This window comes from Rousettus aegyptiacus, unplaced genomic scaffold, assembly GCF_014176215.1.
Source record: "Rousettus aegyptiacus isolate mRouAeg1 unplaced genomic scaffold, mRouAeg1.p scaffold_m13_p_12, whole genome shotgun sequence".
In the NCBI taxonomy this organism is placed as follows: Eukaryota; Metazoa; Chordata; class Mammalia; order Chiroptera; family Pteropodidae; genus Rousettus; species Rousettus aegyptiacus.
The window spans coordinates 27556115-27577896 of NW_023416287.1; the positions used below are offsets into that span (position 1 = coordinate 27556115).

A 21782-nucleotide genomic window follows, 5' to 3' on the forward strand; every position below is an offset into this window, starting at 1 on the left:
GTTTTAACCATTGCACCCCCAAAGGAAACCACATGCCCATTAAGCAGTTGTGCCCATTAGACTCCCCTCTAGCCCTTCCCCCAACCTCCCAATTACCCTAATATCTTTTTAATTCACACACAGTTTTCTTTTATACACAATTGGATTCATGCTGTTTATAGTTTAATATGTTGTATTTTAACATTTAAAAATTTATTTCCATGTACATTTTTTGGTCCTTAAATCTTTTCTGGAGCTCAGTGTAATTGTAAATCCCCCACAACCTCTGAGGTCAGTTTTCTTAGTGTTACAGGTTCGTGCTTCTTTAGAAACCATCCCGCCTTCTGGGCGCTTCTGTTCAGAATGCCATGGTCTTCACCCGGGACGTATTTTCATTGCTGGGGCCTCTCTCACTGTTGTGTTTCATGAACTTGACAGGTTTTCCAAGAAGAGACTCTATGCTCTAGGCCCAGCCCACAGCAACTCAGTTTGCCCTAATTACAAGTGTTATCAAATGACTCCACCAAGGGAATGCAAAATGAATTACTCTAATTGTACCAGAAGCATAATATGAAGTTTGGATTTCACCTCTTGGCCTCTGGGAGAGAAAAATGTCACTAGCTTTAAATTGCTTCTCCATTTACCACAAAGCTCCAGTTTTTACTGCTTGCAAAAACCAGCATTGTGAACACAATGTATGTGTAACGTGGGCCTACACATGTTTGTATGTTTTCTAATTTTAGGGGTATAATCTTAAAAGGGGCTGCAAATGGACATGGATAGGACACCTCACCTGAATTGAGGCTCTGTAGCCTCCAAGCACTATAATCTGGAGCAAAGAATTCAATAAACATAATCAGAGGCTGGCAAAGTGTAGCCCCTGGACCAAACCCAGCCCTCAACCTGATTTTTTAAGGCCAACGAGCAAAGAATGGCTTTTGTTTTTAAAGCGTTGTTAAAACAAAACAAAACATAAAACTGTACAACAGAACCATATGTGGCCCCCAAAGCCTGAAATACTTATTACCTGGCCCTTTACAGACCCCTAATGATTATAATAATAAGAACAACAGAAATGAAATGTTTTTTAGTGTATATTGAGTACCGGACAGTGTTCAAAATGTTTGACATGTATCATGTCATTTAATTCTCACAACAATTCTATGGAATTGGTATGATTATTATTCTCATTTCATAGAGGACTGAGTAACTAGCCCAAGGTCACAGCCAGTAAGTGGCTGAGCTGGTATTTTGAACCCAGGAAGTAGGTCCACTCCAGATCCTGCATTCTCCCACCACCCTATGCTGCAGCTCTCAAGCTGGGGAACAGCCACTTCCACCCGTAGCATTGTATGGCTTTACTGTACTTCTTAAGGTAAATGTTTCATCCTCTTATCTTTGGGAGATGTAGTACTTTGGAAGGACAGCACCTCTCAAGTTGGTGGTTCACAGAATGGATTCCTCAAAAGTCCACATTTATGGGAGGTTCCCTGGTCAAGTAAACATGAGAAAGCCTTACTTAGTTGGATTTGCTTAAGGTAGCACTCTCTCAGAAATGTTACTGTTCTCATATCAATCTCAGCAAGAAGTGGGTTGGTTAGTCAACTATTTCTCGAACTTTTATTTACTTATTCATTTTGGCCTATTGAAAGGGTACAGATGAAAATCTTTCAGATTGACTATTTTACAGGAAAAAGTCATCCAGTAATGTTATTTAGCCCAGTATTTTTCCAGCAATATCAAAGCAGTGAAATCCAAGTGTTCATTTATTCATTTTTCTCATACATATTCTTATTATTGTCTCTGTTTTCCTGCTGCCACATTTCTTCTTTCCCTTCCCTCCCTCTTTTTGGCACAGGAAAGTACATTCTATCTGTAAAGGATAGAATGTTAGGTAATGAAACAGACACACTAATTTAGATTCTTTTTAGTACCTGTTCTATTTAGTTTATAGGATTACATGCAGATTTGATGTGCCTGAGCTAATAAATAGGTTGATGCTGCCTGGGCAAGAGTTGGTTATATTTATCACAGAGCCTCAGCAGGTAGCATTTGTTTGCATGTTGAAATAGTGTTCCTTTTGGCATAATTTAACTTGTCAGTGTTGTCAGCTGGTACATGTAGGAGGGCTGTGACCTCAGGGATTATAAGTACAAGCATCGGCCAAAGAAACAACTTCATAACCACCTTTTAACTCACCAGCCGTTCACTCATCCCTTGCCCACCAAATACCTCATTTTCTTCTTGAATGATTTCTGGGGTTTGTAGGAATGGAAGTACCCTGTGAACTCTGAGGCACTAAAGAACGTCTAATATTATTTCTCCAAAATCAGCACAAGTAAACGTAGGTTGAATATGTTCTGAATGTATATATGTATATATAATTTTTTTTGGCTGGGTTTGCAAAGTAAACTGACAATGGACAAGTTAACAGGAGAAAATGTGTAGACATTTATTAATATTGTATTTAATTTATTAATTTTTTTATATTGCATACATGGGGCATCACAGAAGGAAGTGAATGGTATCGAAAGGAACAGTGAGATTTGAGAGTTTACATAGCATCTTAACAGGGGAAAGAGAAGGGGACGAAAGATCACTTACAGGAGAGCAAATGATTTTAAGAAAGATTAATGGGCCGTTAGGGGAAGTGAGAGGAGATGTGATAGTTTTGTGATGATTTCTGTCTGGATGTTATGCCAACTTTTCATCTTCCAGAACAAAAGATTAGAATTGCTCCTGAGGTGGGGATTTATGACAACTGAGTTCTTTGAGGAGGTTCTACTTTTAGGCAGATAAGGGATTTCAGGGATTCAGGTGGCTTTAGCTCAAAATAATTCCTATGAGAAAGTGGCATATTTCGGGGTACCATATCCTGATTCCCTTCAATAGTATGCTTATTGGAGTAGATATCAGCAATGAGATATGGTCATTTGAGACGAGTTTCTATAGGTCCAATAGGACATCGTTACAGGGTATCTACAGAATCAGGCTTAGGCATTGTGAGGATTTTCTCTTAAAAATTGTAATGACTAGAATCCCATCTAGTACGGAAATTTGACACTCCAGCTTCTGAGCGACGACCAGAACAGCACAGTGTCCTCTCTTTTCTTGTGACTATTTAGAGGTCCTTTTTGACCTAGCTACTTACCCAGTGTTGTCAAGATAACCAGCCAAACTGACAGACTGTTTTGACCGTCTGTGAGTGACTAAACTAATTTGTACCGGGAAAGCATATTATCCAGGCCCATCCACATCTATATTTGAAACACAGCCCCACATACTCATATATGGCCGCTTATTTCCTGCCCAAATATTCATTTGCTGTGCTCTGAAGGTGATTTAAGAAGCAGATGATGTTTAATACATTCCTTCTTTAACCTTCTTCAACTTTGTGGATGGAGAACAGGAGATGAAAAATTTGTATTTTCTGGAACACATTCAGGCAATATCAAGAAAAAAAAAGTCCCTAGTTGCTCTCTCTTTATTCTCCTCTCAGTCCTCCTTTGGATTTGAAAATTTTATGAGAATTACTGACTTTCCAAGGGCATTCAAAATTACCATTGGGTTGTTTCTCTACAGATTTTCCTTTTTTTCCTCCCCCAAAACCCCCATTGCTGTTGGCTACCAGTTTCAATAGTATGGTATTGGTCATTATCAAAGGCTCATTAATTTTACCTTTCATCCTGGGTTTATTGACTGAATTTGTCTAGGATTGCAAGCTTAGCTCCTTTGTTAAATTTTTTACTATCTCATTACTTTGCATGCTTCTCTCTTGGAGGAGCAGTTATGGTGACTTTCAGGTTTCCTTGCCCGATTTGTTCTTACCATCACTGCTGTCGTTGTCTGCCTGTTTGCCTTCTGTTGTGGCATGAGGGAGTTTCCAACACCTGCTATCGAGATCTTGTAAGACTGACACTCAGTATATTCTATCTGCTCTTCTCTCTCTCCTTTGTAAAGCCAGTGTCCTCTCCTGTGACAGATGGTATTTGAAATGAAAGAGAAAAGTTGTTTTATGTTTTCTTCTTAACATGTTGTAGAAATTGGTCTGTGATATACAAACATTGGTAGATCTACTCCTATTTAATTTCAGAATGGATTTAGCGCTCTAGATAAGTACATTCGAAGGCAAAATATCACTGTTTCTTGGTCAAGTCCTACCTAAATCACCAGCTTCTCCACTCTCCTGCTTCTACCCAGAGGTTTTATAATCTGTGGGCTCTGCCTCAGACCAAGGCCAAATGCCTTGGAGACCAAGACTTCAGGAATGCTGGCACTCAGCCTCCAGTTACTCTTGCTGCTTCATTGGCTCTAGTCTTGGTGCTGAGGCCTGATCACTGGACGTTTGGTGGCCCAAGTGGTGTTCTGATCATGTGCCCTAGTTCTGGGAAATGGACCTTTTCCTTGTTACTATACTAGATTATCTAATAAGTGTTTTCCCAAGAAGACCAGGCCTCCCAGACCAGGACCGTCTGGATTTTGTGCTTACCTCTCTCAGGACCATGGGAAGCTGTTACTTCTAACAAGCTTCCATAGGGTCGTCTCCTGCTGCATCCTGAGATCCTGCAACATCCCCAGCTCCTGCATGTCCTGTGGCTATGAAACATCTATTCAGTCAACTTTCCTATGGCTCCCTGCGTTGCTTTTCACAATGCTTGCAATTTTCTTTAAAATACTTTAGCACATACAGTGAGATGTGTGTGTATGAATTTTAATCTAAAACAGGGGAATGAAAATTCAAAAATCGAAGAGTGTCAGTTGATAGGACTTATCCTAAGGGTGGTTAGTTATCATTTGAAAAGTTTGATTCAAAAGCCCATAGGCAATTTATTATATATAAATTATATACCTCAATAACATTGATTAAAAACAAAACCAGACAAGTCTGCTCTCGAGTGGCAACCTTCATACCCTCTTCAATTATGATTTCCTCTTGCTGCTTTTAAGATTCCCTCTTTGTCTTTAACTTTTGGTATTTTAATTATGATGTGTCTTGGTGCGGGCCTCTTTGGGTTCATCTTGTTTAGGACTCTCTGCACCTTCTGGGCTTGTGTGTCTATTTCCTTGGCCAGACTGGGAAAGTTTTCCATGATTATTTCTTCAAACAGGTTTTCAATTCCTTGCTCCCTCTCTTCTCGTTCTGGTACCTCAAAGATGCAAATGTTAGTATGCTTGATATTATCCCAGAGGCCCCTTAAACTATCCTCATTTTTTTGGATGCTCTTCTCATTGGGCGCTTTCTGCTACCTTATCCTTTCAATCACTGATTTGATCCTCTACTTAATCTAATCTACTGTTGATGTCTCCTGAAATATTCTTCATTTCTGTTATTGTATTCTTTATTTCTGATTGGTTCTTTTCGATGTTTTTAATCTCCATGTTTATGTTTTCTATCTCTTTGTTAAAGTTCTCACTGAATCCATCTACTCTCTTCCTAAGTTCATTGAGCATCCTTATAACCAGTGTTTTGAACTCTGCATCTGGTAGATTGCTTGTCTCCATTTTGTTTAGTTCTTTTTCTGGAGCTTTGTTCTCTTCTTTTATTTGGGATATGTTTCTTTGTTTCCTCATTTTGGCTGCTTCCCTGTGTTTGTTTCTTTTAGGTAGGGCTGCTATGTCTCTCAGTCTTAGTAGAGGGACTTTATGCAGTAGGTGTTCTATGGGACCCGGTAGTGCAGTCTCTCTGGTCATCCGAGCCAGTGTATGTCCCTGGTGTGTGTTGTGTGTGCCCTCCTGTCAAGGTTTGGCCTTGATTGCTGTTTACAGATCAATGGGAGAGGTTGACCCTCGGTTGATTATTTATAAGGACTGGTCATGACTACAGTGGAGGAGCTGTTGTGCAGGGACTGACCCTACAGAGCAGGATTTGCTTTAGTGGGGCTCTTGTATCTTGTGATGTGGCCCTGGGTTGTACTCTGGTTCAGTCCAAAGCTGGCCACCTGGCATGCCACCCCAGGGCCTTCTGGGAGGAGCGCTGTCTCAGGCCAAGTTGTAACTGCAGCTTGTGCCCTGCCCAGGCCATCTGTCATGAGACACATGCTGGGCTTGGAGAGGCCAGTCCATGAACCAAGGCCAACTGCTGCTAGAGCCAGGCTTGGGGCTGCTCAGCAAGAGGTCTGGGGCACACTGAGGCCAGGTGCTGCTTGTTTGGGGTTTGCGAACCTTTGAGAGAATTTAGACAAGTCCATAGCATGAGCCAAAACAGACCATCTGTATGGAAAAGGCTTGTCCTGTGTGTGGACCCACAAGTTGATTGGGACAGGGTCCCAAGGAATCACCAAAGCAGGGCGAATGATGTTAGCCAGGTTAATGAAGGCTCAGATATGGAAGCTGCCTATGTCTGCATGCTGGGAGTGTGGAGGCTCAACAAAGGAACAACGCCCTCTGTCAGCGCCTGTGTCTGGGAGAAAGCTGTCCCTCCAGGCCTATCCTAAAGCCAGACAATTCAGTTCCTCCCTGTGTATCCCTGGTGCCTTTGGAGCTGCTGCCCCAGCAGTGAAGCTCAAAGTGAGTCCTCAAGTGGATACTTCATGCACTGGCCACTTAAGAGGAACACCTGGGACTCCTACAGTCCTCTGTCTCACTCACCACAATCTCCACGGATTTTCACATCCAAATTTTGTGGGTACTTTTTGCTGGCACTGGAACCTTCGCCTGGAGCCTGGGTCAGGTTGGGACTCTCCCAACCCCACTTCCCTGCTTCTCAGGGGAACCTTCACAGCCAAGATATCCCTCTTGATTTTCAACTGCCAGGTCATGTGTGAGACTAGCTCGTTCTCTGTCTCTACCCCTCCTACCAGTCTCAAGGTAGCCCCCTCTGCATGTCCTCAGTTGTAGGACTTCTGTTCAACTAGACTTTAGACAATTTTCAGTGATGGTTTTGTAGTTTAGTTGTAATTTAGATATGATCTCAAGAGAAGTCATTTACCTATTCTGCCATCTTGACTGGGAATCCACTTAAATTTTTTAAGTCAGGAAAAAAATGCAGAATCTTCAACACAGAAACTAGACCTACTTTATCTGAATCTGTGCTTTAACTAAATCCCCAAATGCTCCCAATGCACAGTAAAGTTTGAAAAATACTGGGATAAAGCAAATTTAGTGTATGTGTTATAGTTCAGTTGTAGATTCACATTAGAATTATCTGCAGTGTCTACGAAGTAGCTTGATGGCCCAACCAAATTCAGATTGTTATAGGGAATCTCCAGGGGTGGAGTCCAGGCTTCTGAAATGTCACACAAACCCCATAGGGGATTCTAATGTTCGGCAGGTTCTGGGAACTGCTAATCTAGTGTCTGAGCGCTATCCACATAGTTTTCTTCTAACAGTGTGACAGCTGGAAATGTCTTCCCCTTGGCCTGCCATCAAATTTAAATATTGACAATTTAATGCCAACTAATGCCTTATCTTAACTGCACTGAAATGATTCCATTCACTTTGCTTATATAGACCCATAAGAGAAAACCTTTTGGGTTCTACTAATAGTGTCTTTACTTTAGAATCTAAGCCACTGCTGAATGTAGTGGCAAACGCTCAAACTGTAGTGCAAAAGCTCAAATGTCTTCTTAAAACTAAGTTTCTAGTTCACAGTAAAGATGTTGTTACTCCACTATTACTCATCTGAAGATTTGTGAAATGTTGCAATTTTACATTCTAAGCACTTTATAAAGAATCTTGTCTTACTGCAATATCAGACACTATAGAAATCTTCCATGAAAAGTTTCATGGTTTGCCTCAAGTGCATGGAGTTAAATCTTATTTTTCTTCTTGAATGCCCTTCAGTGTTACCAGAACTCACAGTACAAAGGGATCAAAAGCTATATTTCAAATTATAGAAATTCCTGGCTTAAGTTTGAACAGATGAAAACGAATTAATTGTTAGAACAATTAAGCACCCTTTGAATAACCAGTTGAAATATGCCCTGACTTTTCCTCATCCCCACTTACTTAACCAAACAAACAAAAAAGGGTCTTGCATAGATCAAACTTTATGAATTATAGGTACACAAAAGTTCCATGTTCTACATATTTCCCCATCCATTGATAATTTTCACAGCTCAGACGTGGGGAAGGTGAAAATCACAACTTGCAGTATCTTGCCTCCTTTCGTTTCCATGTAACAAGCAATTGAACTTCAGTCTCCTAAATATGCAAGTCAGAATTTCCATTTTAGTGAATGCAGATTTGTGCAGCCCAGGCGGGGAGAGATATGACAAAAACAAAGAGCAAATCAAGAGCTGCGCTCTTTCCATTGGCCTTAGAAGATCTGTTCCAGCTGAAGGCACTGGAGGAAACCTTCACCTCCCTTAGGAAACCAAACCTAGACCTTCCTAGGTGGAAAATGGAAGGAGATGCTCCAAGTTGGGAGAGACCCCACTCCTAGACCATGCTTCTCAAACGGAATGTGCGCAGGAGTCATCTGGAGATGTTATTAAATGTGCATTTTGATCCAGTGGGTCTAGGTTTAGACCTGAGATTCTGTATTTCTATCCAGCTCCCAGGTCATGTTGATGCTGTTGGTCCAGGAATACTCCCCACCCCTTTGAGTAGCATGGATTTAGAAGAGAGCTTCTTAAAAGCAAGTTTGCTAAAGAATAACTTGGAACGTTCATTTAAACACAGATTTCTGTTTCCCAGCCCTAGAGACAGATTTAATAGGTGGAGCCTGATAATTTGAATTGTAATAATTCCCAGACGATTCTGATACTGCTGGTCCCTTAAGCAGCAAGTCTCTAGTTAACGTTGAGCAGACTTAGTTAAGATGCCTCCACCAGTAGCCGCCTCTTAGAAAACAGAAAGCCAGATACCAAAAGATTAGGGAGGATACTACTGAGTCTTTTCTTTGGAGAAAATTACATAGAAAACTTGGAGAGTGTCACAAGGTCTCTGTTATTGTTTGCTTTGACAAAATGTGTTTAAAGACTAAAAAGAATGAATGCTTTGGGAACAAAATCTAGAGATAAGACTGAGTTGAAGGAACAACAACAACTCTGTCTGAAGTAGTGCTGACAGTATAACAATGATAATAATAGTTATTCAAAATGACAAATCCGTATGCATAGAAAAAGGCTAGAAGGACAAATTACAAAATGTTGTCAGTGGTTATTTCTTAATATCAGTACAGCAAGACCTTGAATAACAGGACATTTTGTTCACTGTGTTTTGTTTTAAAGTTGATGAGATGCCAAAGGAACTTAGCTCTTGTTTATATCAATAAGCCTATGGTAAAAGTTTTATTATGCATCATTTCACTTAAAGTCACAGAATCTATCCACGACCTTAAGTGAGAACTTGTTGTAATGGTATTTGGGGTGATGTTTACATTTTGCTTTATGCTTTTTTGATTCACATTTTTCTACAAAGAGATCTAAATATTACTTTCATAACCTTAAAAAAACTAACAAATGATTTTTAAGTAAGATATCTGCTCTGTGTAAATGCATATCCTTTTTTTTTTTTTTTTTTTTGGTTTAGTTTTGTTATACCTGTGTCTCTGTACATTTTTTTTTAATTGGGAAAGAGATTAATTTTCTCTGTGACAGTCTTAGTTTTCTGCGGACAAAGGAGACAGCCACATCTCCTGTTCCTCCCTCCTTTACCCCCACAGGTCCCAGCACAAGCTCTCAAGAGTTCCTTGAAGCACCTTGTTTCCCTCTCCTAGCAAGGGCTGAAATAAGCCTTAAGTTAATTTAGACAAGATTGGAAAGGATTAAAAAACCAGAGAACAGTAATAATTACAACCTACTAGGGAAGTGCAGAAACTGCTAATTTGGACATCTGACCCGAATCGCTCCTGTGGGCTGGTTCCTCTACATCCAGGTTACATGTACCCACTCAGGGTGGGAAGGACCATGGGAAGACACCCAGTGAGTAGGAATAGTATTATGAATGTGCCATCATCGGGCCAATGTATGTGCTCTGCACGTGTCAGGGAATAATCCTAGGATCAAGCAGCCCAAGGCTTGAAGATGTACCTTTTGGGGCATTATGTAGACAATTCACATATGTGCTTATTTTCAGCCATCCAGAAAAACATATCTAAGTCAATTTTCTTTTCCTCTGTTAATCTTGAAACATTCAAAGTTGATATGCATCTAGTTCACTCCTTGCACAACTTTCCAAATAAACTTTCAGGCTCTGCTGACACCTGCTGGTATTTCATTTATTTTGTGTTAAAAACAAAACAAAGCGAAAACGCTAAATGATTAACATACTTCCTATAATCTTTCGGCCTTATTATGCTAGGTGTACATTACCTGAAAAATCATAGAGAGAAAGAAATGTCCAATAGGACTTTTCCACATCATGGAGGGAGACATGTGAACAGCTATTGAGTGAAAATATCCCCAATGTGAAGGACAGACTTACCGCCTTTCGGCCCTGAGCCCACAGCTCTGTGACCTTGGGCAAGGCCCGTAACCTCACTTTCAACATCACAAACAGAATGAAGTAGCAATCTCCCTCCCAGGGGGCATTAGGACTTGTGAGAGTCCCCGTGGCATTTCCTACTATATAAAACATAGGTTCTCTCACTGGAGTGATGACCTCAAAGGTCATTCTCAGGGACCTTTCCATCACAATAAACAAGATTTTTCACCAGCACTGTATTTTCAAAAGTGGATAGAAGTTGAAGCCTCTTCAAAGCCAGCATCTCTATAATCTGTTTTTAGAAACAACTAAATTAGAACGATCAGAAAAAGCCAGTGAACAGTCTCAAAAATTGTCCACTTTTCCGTCCTAGAAAACCATGGACTTTGTTTTGTGTTTTGGAACAAGTACCAAGACTTCAGGTCGAGAAAATGCTTCCCAGTTAATGCCAAACCAATTTCTTGTGCTTTTTCTGTCTCCTCTTGGGAAACTGTGTGGGCTTATGGTTTGTTAGACCAGTAACAGGATATTTGATAGTCCCCAGGGAGTTAGAGTCCTGTATTTAGCCTGACAGAGGAAGTAAAGTCTGAGGATGAAAATAATTGAGGCATTTCTTTAATGCTACTATTTCATTTCTTCCTCCTCCCTCAGAATCCTGACCTCACTATTATGCTTGCTGAAGCTTTCAGTGCTAGGCTTCAGAAAATGACCTTTTCTAGTTGTGAAAGGGAATTTACCTTTTATAGCTCCCAAGTCCTTCCTCGGAAAGCTCATAGGTATGATTGGAGAGTAAAGAAAAAAGTGAAAACTCTGATAGGTTTACTTTCATTAGGGTAACTACTATCAAAAATAACAACAACAACAACAACAATAAGTGTTGGAAGGGATGCGGAAAAATGGGAACCCTTGTGCACTGTTGTGAGATTGAAAAAATACTATGGCCACCATGGAAAACAGTATGGTGATTCCTCAAAAACTTAAAAACAGAATTGCTATGTGATCCAGCAAGTCCACTTCTGGGTATATGTCCAAAAGAATTGGAAGCAGGAACGTATTTGTATACTCATGTTCACAGCAACATTATTTGCAATGGCTGACAGGTGGAAGGAACCCAAGTGCCTATCAACAGATAAGTGGATAAACCAATGAGATATTTATGGACAATGGAATGTTATTCAGCCTTTAAAAGAAGGAAGTTCTGACACATGCTACATGGATGAACCTCAGAGACTTTATGCTAAGCAAAATAAGCCAATCACAAAAAGACAGACACTATATGATTTTACTTACATGAGGTACCTAGCTAGAATAGGCAAATTCATAAGGATGGAAATAGAACAGTTGCCAGGGTCTAGGAGGAGAAGAAAACAGAGAGTCGTTATTGAATAGCTACAGTGGGATAGAGTTTCAGTTTTGCAAGATGAAAAGAGTCCCGGAGATGGATGATGCTAATGGTTGCACAACTATGTGTATATCATGTAATGCCACTGAATTGTTCACTTAAAAATGGTTGAATCGATAAGCTTTATGTTATATATGTTTTGCCACAATTAAAATTAAAACTACACACACTTTTCTAGAACTCCATCATCACCTTTGGCCCTTGTAGGGCCCAAATCATTTGACCACGTTAAACCCAGCAGTAATTTGCAGTGCTGTCCAACGGAATCTTCTGCGATGATGAAAATGTTCTTTTGTTACATAGCCCAATATGGTGGGCACTAGCTTTGTGTTGGTTTTTGAACACTTGAAATGGGACTAGTGTAATGGAAGCACTGGATTTTGTTTTTATTTGGTTCAAATTTAAATAACCATATGTGGCTAGTGGCTACCATACTGGAGAGTGAAGGTAGGATGTACATCTCTGTGACTATCTATTCTAAAATCTTTTCCTTTCCCAGCATAGAGCTTCAGCAGTCAGACTATAAACCTAAGAAAGCAAGGTACTGGCTTGTGTGGCAGCTCCAGTTCTGTTTCAATCTTCAACGTTAATTTGGTACAAAACATTTTGCCAAGAGTGGGATTCTTTATTTTAGCAACCCGTTTTGGCATTCATTGGCACAGTTATTGGACCCAAGGACAGAGTTGGCCTTAATTCACAGGCCAGCCTTTTCTAGTAAAATGCCGTTTAGAGACCCAAATTCCTTTACTGCCACGTACAATCTTCCTTCACTTTCCCTTGTAAATTCATGTGGTGATGTTATGAACTAAAACTGAGGTCCAAGTCCTTAGATGGAAATTATGTAAGCACATCACTGTTTCTTTGGGGTACCTTGGCAATCAGTGCGTGTTTTACTTTATAAGGCTTTTTAAGGCTATAACACACAGACAGGTAAGATATGTAACAAGCTCTGAAATTGAAATAGAATCACACAATAAAATTGTTGAAACCCGAAGGCATTCATTGTCTAAAGTCAGAATAGCTATGTTATCTTGTATAATGTCGCTTAGAAATTATTAAGATTGCCAGTGACTGAAAAGGGGCCTATATTTAAATAAGCTGCAAATAGAAGGCTTAACAAGTCAATCAGTGGCAGCATTCCTTTGTGACAGCCCAGAGTCTAATGACACTATGGATACCACATTTATCTTCATGGAAAGAATGAAAGCTGTTTATTAAAGAATAAAATATGAGCATGCAAAATGAAGATGGCTGTGTGGCAGGAAGGGGATAAAAGAAGAGTTTATGTTATTATTACAAAAATGGACACAAGCTATCTAATAAAAACTATGTTTAGCTCCAGCAGATTTACTCACCGAGAATACTTTTTCTTTCTCTTTCAGCAATGGGTAGATGGCCTGAGATCAATCATACACAACTTCAGGGCCAACAACGTCAGTCCAATGACATGCCTCAAGAAACAGTGAGTTTTGTTTACATCACCCATTGTTCTTGGCTGTTAGCAAGCAAATGGTCAGATTGTTAGATGATTCTTAGTATATGGCCAGGCAACATCTTGCTCACCTTCCCCTCCATGTTCCTGACCTTGAAGAAGACATTGACTGATATATACCTATACTCTTATGTCACCTGACAGGGCAGGTGTGATAAATTCACAAACCAAAAACTATATGAAAAGAAAGGTTGATGGCAGGAAGATGCTGGAACCTCAGGCTCTGCCTCCAGTGTCCTCTGGGTTGTGGGCACTGGTTTCTGTGTCCCCACACTGAGTCCGCTGATTCTGCTCTGTGCGCCTGGGGCCGTAGTTGAGTACTGTTGTAGCTGGAGCCTCTGTTGGGTGAGACTGAGAAATGCAGAATGTGAACAAAAGACACACTTGCAACAGCACCCACTGTTAGGGTTTCTGAGGGAGCACTGACCCCAAGGAGTGCTTAGCACACAATCAGGGGGACCCAAAGGTACTTTTGAAATTCAGAAAGGCTTATCTTGGCTCACTATATCCCAAATCCAGAGGGGTATTATGTGGTAGTTATTCTTTCAAGGTGACATGAAAGCTACTCAAGTAGAAATTGTAGCCAAATCCAAAATTAGCCTGTTCGAAAAGCAGTGGTCCATGGAAAAGTAGGGCTGCCTACCATCGCGGGGCCACTGGCAGGCAGGGGTGAGGTGCGGAAGTGAACCACACCGAGCACTTGCAGTCATGACCCCACATCTCTCAATCAGGCCCAGCACCAAAGGTGTGATTCCTTGGACTGCCAGGCAATGGGAAGGGAGGTCAGTCCTTTGGGCACTTCCACTCCATACTTTCTGTTCCTTTAGCAGGTCCTTCAAGAGTAATGGCTCTAGGCTATGACTCCCATCTGGGCCACTCTACTTCTCCTTTCCCTCTACAGTTGCTGTAGAGAGAAAAAAATCTAAAAAGCAACCCAGCAGGTATTTTGATGTTAGGACTTTGGGCCCTGATAAGAGTCCCCAGAGTTCAAAGATGTTTGGAATGCCCGCTGACAGCTAAGTAACCCTCATATCCATATCTGGACAGCAGATCTGATCTGCTCCCATTCCTATCCTTCCCAGACCCCTGTGTGGAGCTGGTATTCACCCACCCACCAGATGCTGTGAGGGTTAGCTGACCAGGGCTCTCACCTGCCCCCTTCCCCAGAGAATTGCTTTCTACTGAAGGGGAGTCACTGTTTCTGCGAGATCACACTCCTCCCTCCTTCTGAGGGAAGCCTATGGCCAATGTAGGCTGAAACAATGTAGGCCCGCCTTCTTGCCACCAAATCTGGTGTAGATCATGCTCCAGAGCTTCCCGTGGCATCAGTCTAAAGCTCTAGCTGAGCCCATGACTTTGCTTAACTGTTTTTGCTGTCCTGTATGCTTCCTTCACTCCTTAATAGTCTGAAAACATCCCCTTAATAGTCACTTGTGCTCCTAGGAAGCCTGACCTAAGATATAAACTTTACCCAGTCTTCATGTTCTGCAGATCATTAGAATCTTTTTGTTAGAAACAGCGAGAAGGGGAGTCATTAGCTAAGAACGGTCCCAGCACCAGTGTCTTGGGTCTCCATGTGCCCTGAAAGCCTGGATAAAACGAGGAGTTGCTGACCATCGGTTTGAGTTGGTGAACATCCCTTAGCATTGGAAATTAAAGAAGGTGCCCATTTGATCTATGTGTCACTGCATGGGGAGCTGGGAGTTGGGGGGTCCCCATGGGTCCTCACGAAAGGGTTGGCTAGCATCACTGCCAGTTGCATTTTTTACCACCTTAGTAGATTATTAAAGAGCAACAATCACCAAGTAAGTCCTGACGATTTGTTTTGCTCCGTGCAAGCACGCAATTTTCTCATCACCTGGGGTTGCCAGAAAGAATATGGGATTCTCAGTTAAATTTGAATTTCAGATAAGTAACAAATAACTTTTCTGTATAAGTCTGTCTTATGCATATTTGGAAATACTTATAGTAAAAAATCTATTTGTTCTTTATTTGAAATTCAATTTTAACTGAAAGTCCTATATTTTTATTTGCTAAATCTGGCAACTGTAAATTCATCTCACAGTATATAATTGTTTCTGGTTTTCAAAATAAATATTCTTTGTTCGAATAAAAGATCTTTTAAATTTCTTATCTGGATGCAAGCTGTTTATCCTAAGAAAGATTAAAATAATGTTGTTACTATTGTTTTCTAGCTGGATGAAATTGGCATTTATGACCAACACAAATGGTAAAATTCCAGTTAGGAGGTAAGTCCACACCCTGTGTCAACCAACCCTCATGATACCAGAGCAAAGAGAGAGCCCTCTGCAAGTACTCATTAACTGCTTTAACTAAAAAATTTCTGGAAGCTTAGCTTGAATCACTTCGTTGAGTGCCATATTTAGTTTGTAAAAATCATTTACAGATGTGAAGCTACATTTTTCCTCAGAATCAGTGGCAGCGTCGACTCTACTTTGATAACTTAAAGAGCACCTGAAAATGTAGCATTATTTTTTAAAAATCTTCAAATAAATGGTTTTTTTTAAGGTTTAAATGTCATTTACCTACTTGCCTTAAGCAACCTTTGGCTAAAATTAAAGTTTATATTGTGCTCCTATAGTGGAATTGTGTGGACTGTGTCCTAGGAAGTGCGATGCCCCTGGGCAATGCATCTCATTCTAGGCTTTGCCTCTCTCTGGTGCCCAGGGCGCTGGGCTCCTTCTTTGACTTCTGGCCATTTGCTCTCTAGGTGGACTCTCTATAATAGTATGCACTCTTCCTGGCTGTCAGTTCCTCACCCTGCCAAAGGTAGCAATGACAAGGGAAAAAAAAGGTGGACTCTCTATAATAGTATGCACTCTTCCTGGCTGTCAGTTCCTCACCCTGCCAAAGGTAGCAATGACAAGGGAAAAAAAAGGCAGTAAGACTTTGGTGGAATCAAGAGGGAAAGAACATGAGCCAGATACATCCTCCACATGTGCCTTTAATACTTAGCTGGTGTATTTACCCTCTGAGGGGTCTGCAAGCTTCCCTCCTTTCTGCGTCTCCATTCCTTTTTAGGTGTTAATGTTTGTTAATAGTTTGTGGATACAGCTGGAAGTTCTTACAATGGTAGTGATGGGTATTCTTTACCAGAAACTCTCTGGTATCATTTTGGTTGGTGTTTGTATAAGCACTTGATGGAAATGGCAGAAGCTGGACTGCCCCCAGAGCATCTGCTGTCCACATAAGGCATTTGGAGTGCATTTGGATTCATGAACCTAAGCCCACAACCATAATCAAACACAGGTTCCTCAAGAGCCAACTCACTCTTCTAAGAATCTTCAGACTTAGATTCATGTTGACTTCTTCTCTGGATACCACTGTGGCAGAGAAGACAGCCAACAAACAATAACAAAATCGCGAAGTACAGTGTAGTCACCTGCATAGCTTTTGAGTAGACATACTTGAGCAGCTGCTTGCTGATCGTGCTCGCCGGCTCTGACTCTTCCAGGCCTCCCTTTCTGGCCAGCCACTTCGTTCTGCTCTGAAGCTTCCGTTCTGCATGCCTATGAGAGCATCTTAGTATTCACTCGACGCTATTCTTTTCACATTTAAGAGAATTGCCCTAGAAATCATCATTTATTAGGATTTCATGTATTAAAACAATCATGAACTAAAGGATTCATATGAAACAAGTAAAATATCAATGAGAAAAAGCGTACAAATCATAAAAAAGACCTTAGGCAGTATTTCTTTTATTTAACCTTTTATTGAGGGCTTACAGGATTATAGACCTCATGTGTTTTTTGTGGTCTTTACAAATCTATATGTAGGATTCTCTGCTTTTTATTTAATAACTGACTAGGAAGTTGATTTGTTGCCTGCTTTACAGTTTAAAAATAGCCTTATTAGGATCCTTGACTGATGTTTGTTGGCAAAGACTACACTGATCCTTATTTTATTGAAAATCCTTTGCTTTCTTGAGCAATAGTAAGACAGTTATTTTAATATCCCCAGCATCCTATGGCTATAGCCAGATATATAGTACTTTTTAATTTAAATTTAGTATTGAAGTAATAAATCCAAACTTAGAGAACACAGATAGCAATGTAAACAGAAATATAAGTTGGGTCTGTTTTTACATACCATACTCTCCTGCTTTTTCTTCCAGGATTCAGGAAATTGACAAAGTAGAAAACACATAAATTATAATCAGAGCACTTGTAACTAGCAGTTCTGGTTTCATGTGTATGTATTGTCCTTAATCAAGCCGTTGTTAAAGGATGTTAGAAGCCTTTTCTGATTCTAACGATCTTTATCTAGCATGTTCACATACAAAATTATTCCCCCTTTTTTTAAAGTAGAAATAGCCTAGATATTTTGTTGTCTTCCATAGCTCTCTTGGACAGGAACTCATTGGTGCCTGCCAGTATTAACAGGTGTTTGATACAAGACATCTGTGATTCAGGGGCAGTTTGTTAGAGTTGATGGAGAATTGATACCATGCCAGAAAAAAGGCAGCTAAATCTGGTGGATGAGCTGCCAAGGGCTAGGTGGAAATTGTTCTGAATGTTTTAATGGATATGAAGAGTAAACACTTTTAAAATATCATTTCATCGCTATCATTCCGGGGTTTTTAATAAACGGAAACTATTAGTATACTGTGCATAACACTCAAGGGGATCTGGCTTCATAGTCACTACATCGCTTGGGAGTGTGGCTCCTGCTCTTTAACATTAACTAAAATTTAATATCCAGGAAGTGTCAGGAATGATGAATGAAGAAAGTCTTTTCCTTTATCTCCCTCTTCTCTTTTCTTTCTATGCATGTAATTTTATGCACTCTGCCTTCTCTCTCAAACTTACAAACTCACATGCAATTTATCTTCCCTCTTAGTCCAAAGCTTTGGATGTCACTCTTTTCTTTTGCCGTCTCCAATTCCTTGTAACCTGGAGCTGGAACCAATGGCTAGCAAGTTGGGAAATGGTAGCCAGACAATAGGGGCTATGGCTTGAAGAAGTCTGGAGCAGTCAGTTGTGTTAAAGAAGGCTGAGACCTCAGGGATGGTCATGGCAGCCCACTCCTGTGTTATCCACCCATGTTATGAAGGCTCAGCTGCCTGCAAGGAGGGTCTGGTTCTGCTGAGGCTTCACTTCATGAGTCCTCTCTAACTGTTTCAGACAGTGGTGTTAAAACCATTGGATAGGTTGTAAACCCTTTGAGGGGAGCAAAGAATGAGACTCCCTTAGTTTCTAGGATTTTTGCTGGCTAAATCACCTGTAAGTACCCTAGAACGTGAAATGTAACCAGGACTCTAATAGTACTGGGTACCACTTACAGGTATTTGCTTCTATGGCATTTCCTTTGGGAAGGTGGTTTATTTTGATGCAATAAAAACTCATTGTGCATCTCATAGCTATAAAGTACTAAGCTATACTCTGTGGGCATGAGGCTTTATATAGAGTTGACTAACTCATAGTCCTTTATAAACAGTCTGTGTTTCCATGAAATGCCCCATGATGGTGTCTAAAATGCCCTCAGCCTGTGATAAGGGTGTTTCTCTCAGGACCCTAGTGACATGACATTCTGCTGGGCCTCTGATACATACTCCTCACCCTTGATCAAATCCATTTTAAGGCTCAAGAATGATTCCAAAACTGCCTGAAGCAAAGGCGATAAAGACACCACACCAGGGGAATGGTCTGTTTGACTTCCTTGCTCTCATTTTCCGTCCTGGGTTTGGTCTCCTTTATAGAATGAGGTGGGCAAATCTGTGGCGAGGTTGCTCAGCCCAAGTCCTCTCATGAAAAATGGGCATGAGAATAAACCCCTCTGGCCGTTGCGCCACTTCTTGCCTTTATTGTCTTTTGTGCAGCCATATCATTAGGATCAGACTTTGCCCTCCCCAAGTATATTTCTACATGGATTTCCCTCTGTGCTGGCACTAGATGCCCTATTTTCTCTCTCAAGTTCTCTATTCCCCACAAATGCTTGGACTTCCCTATTCCCATGAGATGTTCTACTTCCTATTTCTTGTCACTTCACCAAATTCTAGCCAGAAATTCTATGCTTATACATTCTTCCCTTCCTCCCTGTCCTACCCCGTACCCAACACCCAGGTTCTGTTTTACCAGAAAGGCTCAGGCCCTATACCTGCTACCTTCATGACCACATAAGTAAGTTTTCCTCTCCTTTGCCATGCTTGTTCAAACCTAAGAGAAGCTCAAGTTAGTTGAGATACCCCTGATTTGCTATGCAAAGTGTTTCCTCCTGAGTACAGGAAGCAGACATTCCAAATCCTGCTGGGGGCCTATAGCTCCCCTATTAAAACACACTTTAATAAAATACACACTGAATAGCTTCTTTCTCCTTATATTATAAAGGTCAGGTAAATTGCTTTCTCGACCCAATTTAATGTATAATTCCATGAACTCCAGAGAAGTGGGAAATTGTGGAAATAGCACCCTCTACACTAGAAACCATTTTTACTAATGCCAAACATGTATACTCTAATATGTCTCTAGATTTTTAAAGAGAATTCCTAGGCTGCCATGTATTTGAATACAACTGTCTCAAGCATTCTTAAAAATGTATCTCTTGAAGTATTCTTGGGCCGAGTATGAAACAGTAAAACTTTGAATGAATACGTAAGGATTTATTTACTTAAAGTCAGTTGTTCCCAGTCTATTTTGGGAAGTTGTACTCTGCAGGTGAAGTGGTACTTTCTCCTACCCATGAAGGTTAACTGACAGTCAGTGCTTACATTTGGAGTTTGCCTTTCACTTAACGTGAATGGTGAAGTGCATGACGAGGCTGGGCCGGGGGAGGCGCTGTTACAGATTCTCTTATGCTCACAGGGAAGGCTTTCTAAAGCCAAACTTCACAGAGGAGAAAGAAAGCTTTATCTTCAAGTGGCGGCTTAACTTCTGATTTAGAGTTTAAGTTGTTATGGTGACAAATTACCAATCAGAGTGAACGAAGGCTCCTTTTGATGCCTCAGGGATGGTTGAAGGCCAAGTGTGGATTCCAGGACACCCAGTCCTTTCCTCACGGCGTTCATTTTGAGGGTCACCAATATACTGATCATAGGGAGTCTCTTTTTCTTACTTTTATCATCATTAGAAGATATGCTTATTGAGGTGGTATTCATTTACTATTCTTAATGTACACCATACTAATTAAAAGGTGGTGCCATTATTCAAAAATACCATGTCTTAGGGGAGTGCCAAAATTCCGTTGAAACACTTGATAATAGTTCCCCTGCCTCCCCTCATCCCCGCACCTATCACTTTCATAATAAACAACCCAGTCTTTGAGGCAACTGACATTTCAGAGTAACTCCAGGGTGCTTAGCTCAAAAAACAAACACATAAACGAAACATGTCAGCTGTAGTAAGTGTGAAACCAGGGTAAGAGCGTTCACAGGCAGGGGCTGAGTTAGTTCTAAGGGGTCCTCCTTCTTTTCCCCAAGCCTAGAAATCGTCAACATGAGAACTTTTTCCAGAGCTACTGTTCCATCTGCCACATTCCTTTTTCCCAAGAAAGTGATTTGGTAGGGTCAGAATTTATCATTGTTTTTGTCCTACAGTATGTATCCCCCAGTGCCTCTTGTATTCACAAGCACCCAGGGGGATGGCCTTCCTTGGAATCATGTTGCCTCACCAGCACAACCAGCTGGTGACCACAGGGACATTGCAGGAGCTAGTTTGGGAAGTGAAAAACACCTAGAAATGAGAAGTAATTTTATCCTCCTTTTCTTTCTCCCCCTACCCCACCATCCTTAGTATTACGTGGACCTTTTCATCAGAGAAAACAGAATTAACAATAAGTTTAATTTTTTCCTTTCTTTTCTGTTCTAGTATTACTAGAACCTTTGCATCGGGGAAAACAGAAAAGGTGATCTTTCAAGCACTCAAGGAGTTAGGTCTTCCCAGTGGAAAGGTATTCATTGATTTACTAATGTGTTTCTAAAACTATTTTGTTTATTTATTCACATATGTAAAAAGCCAGATTGTTAATATTAAATAGATCTAATTAGTTTCAGAATTAGATTGTCACATATAGTCACTTTTCTCTTCAGTTTCTTTCTTTCCTCCTTTCCTTCCTCCCTTCCTTCCTTTTGTTTTCTGGACATTTTAACCTCAGTGTTTTCAAATTCATATAGTGAACTTCAAAATGTTTTTGTCAACTTTATTAAGAAAAGGAAATGACTCTTACACAGTTTATGGAAAGCTTATTTTAGAGGAGCCTATCAACATTGCCTTGACCAAGCACAATGTCAGCATGAATAATTGACTAATAAATTCAGTTCTTCAAGATGGCTTTGCAGTATTTTATGGAGCACTTCCTCCTACACAAACCATTTGTGCTTACGGCCCTTCAGATTTAAAATAACTGAAATTAATTTATTGACTCCAAGAATGATTTAAGTCTGTTGCTGCTCTGACAAATCCTATTTCAAATATAAATTTTTATATGAAAAGTAAAGTCTTATAGGGTTGTCCTGAGCCCCTTCATGTGTTCTTGTGAAAATTCACAAAATAAGCATAAGTAAACTTTGGGCTTAATTTATTCGGT

At 40.5% G+C, this 21782-nt stretch overlaps 1 protein-coding gene across 6 annotated transcripts in view; it reads left to right on the plus strand.

The window, feature by feature from the left end:
• Positions 1 to 21782, plus strand: part of PLCB4 (phospholipase C beta 4) — a 370645-nt gene that overhangs the window by 250826 nt on the left and 98037 nt on the right. For all 6 annotated transcript variants that reach the window (XM_016126462.2, XM_016118339.2, XM_016134383.2 and 3 more), the window contains 3 exons: positions 13132 to 13211; positions 15437 to 15490; positions 21065 to 21146. In XM_016126462.2, the coding sequence (XP_015981948.1) occupies positions 13132 to 13211; positions 15437 to 15490; positions 21065 to 21146 (216 nt within the window). The remainder of the gene's footprint in view (positions 1 to 13131; positions 13212 to 15436; positions 15491 to 21064; positions 21147 to 21782) is intronic.